Source organism: Histoplasma capsulatum, genomic scaffold (genome assembly GCF_000149585.1).
Source record: "Histoplasma capsulatum NAm1 scaffold_148 genomic scaffold, whole genome shotgun sequence".
Lineage (NCBI taxonomy): Eukaryota > Fungi > Ascomycota > Eurotiomycetes > Onygenales > Ajellomycetaceae > Histoplasma > Histoplasma mississippiense.
The window spans coordinates 1-1,638 of record NW_001813834.1 but is presented as its reverse complement, the minus strand read 5'-3'; the positions used below and the strand labels follow the sequence as shown (position 1 = coordinate 1,638).

Below are 1,638 nucleotides of genomic sequence, written 5' to 3'. Positions count from 1 at the left end.
GGAACAGCAACGGCAGACCAGCAATGTCATCCAGCCCTAGGGAGCACGATGAAGCCAACCCATGGCTGCGGCGGACCAGATGGCCGGTGTACTTGACCAACATCGCACCCAATGATCTGGTCAACTGCGTCCAGCGGCCCGACGATGACACCACGTGCCCAGATGAACTGGCCGCGAGGGCCATCTGGGAGGCCATGGGTCAGGTTGCCCGTACCAGCCAGCGAGTCATCACACGGCTGGGTCACTTCGTCCGCATCGAGGCCATCCGCACAGAGCGACACCAGACCCGGCACACCCCGTTGCAGGCATACATGGACGAGGAGAGGAGAGCATCGCCGAGCACGTGAGGCCATGGCAGCAGATGTTGATGTTTTTCGCCCGAACGCAGGTCGAGCATGAATGGACGAGCCCACAGTACCGGTTCACACCACGGCAGCGCAAGACATGGAGGGTATTATGGCAGGTAGCCACCACAGAGGGAGCCGACCAGCGACACTCCATCAGCCCAGACCCCATGGATGAGCAGATGACTGAGGAAGAAGAAGAGGAGGAGGAGAAGGGACAGAGAGATACCCAGCCAGAAGAAGAAGATAAGTTCAAATTAACCAAGATGCAGATGGCATGTTTGGATTTTTGCATTGAGCTGCTGAACCAGCGGGTTCAGGTGGAGGATTATGAGTGCGCGCTGGTAGACGCGTTGGCGGTGCTGGGACGGGGGGAGTATGGATGGTGCGACGCGGAGAGCTACCCACCAATATTGTCACGGATCATCAAGGTGGCACGGTTATGCCACACGGTGCTCAACGACCAGGTCAACTTCCGGCCCCAGATGCAACAGCTCGGCAAGCTGATGGCGGCCAAGACACAGATGGTGCTGCTGACGGCCACACTGCCACCCGGTGAGGAGGAGAAGCTGTGGTCCCGCATGCACTGCACCCGAGCGGACATATCATTGTTCCGGGCGCGGACATGCCGTCCAAATGTGGCATACCGAGTGTGGCAACCCATCATTGAAGGGTCAGAGTACGATGGGCTCAACCGATGGTTTCAAGCACCCAGCGTGGTCAGGTTCATCCAGGACCGCATGAGATGGACGGGAGAAGGTAAGGGGGTGGTGTACTGCCAGGCAGTGAATCAGGTCACGATGATGGCAAGCACATTGAGATGCGGGGCATATCACCACCACCAGATCAACAAGGCCGGCATACTGGAGTGTTTCCAGCAAGGTCAACACCAGGTCATCGTGGCGACAAGTGCACTGGGCATGGGAATCGACATCCCCAACATCCGCAGCATCATCCACGTCGGACGGCCGCGATCATTGCTGGATTATGGACAGGAGAGCGGGCGTGCAGGGCGTGATGGACAGGCCAGTGAAGTCATCATCATTGAGCCCGAGGGTATCAGTGCAGCAATGATATGGTCAAGAAAGGATGCACCATCACTGCTGGACCAGAAGCTGGTTGAACGGTACATGCAGGCAGGGTGGTGAGGGGGGTGATGAACCGATGGCTCGATGTCCAACTGGTGGTGCTGGACCGGTACCTGTGACGGGGAAGTGGAGGATTAACATGGAGACGGCACTGCTGTGATCGACACACAAGGGGGAGTCCTCATTGTTACTTGTTCTGATGTTGT

The 1,638-nt window shown here is 57.8% G+C and overlaps 1 protein-coding gene across 1 annotated transcript; it reads left to right on the top strand.

Annotated features, from left to right (window-relative positions):
• Positions 1 to 23: 23 nt before the first annotated feature.
• Positions 24 to 1,492, top strand: HCAG_09271 (predicted protein; the record flags this gene model as incomplete). Its single annotated transcript, XM_001535750.1, has 2 exons — positions 24 to 343; positions 409 to 1,492. The coding sequence occupies 2 exons, from the start codon at positions 24 to 26 to the stop codon at positions 1,490 to 1,492; spliced, it is 1,404 nt and encodes a 467-aa protein (XP_001535800.1).
• Positions 1,493 to 1,638: the final 146 nt, after the last annotated feature.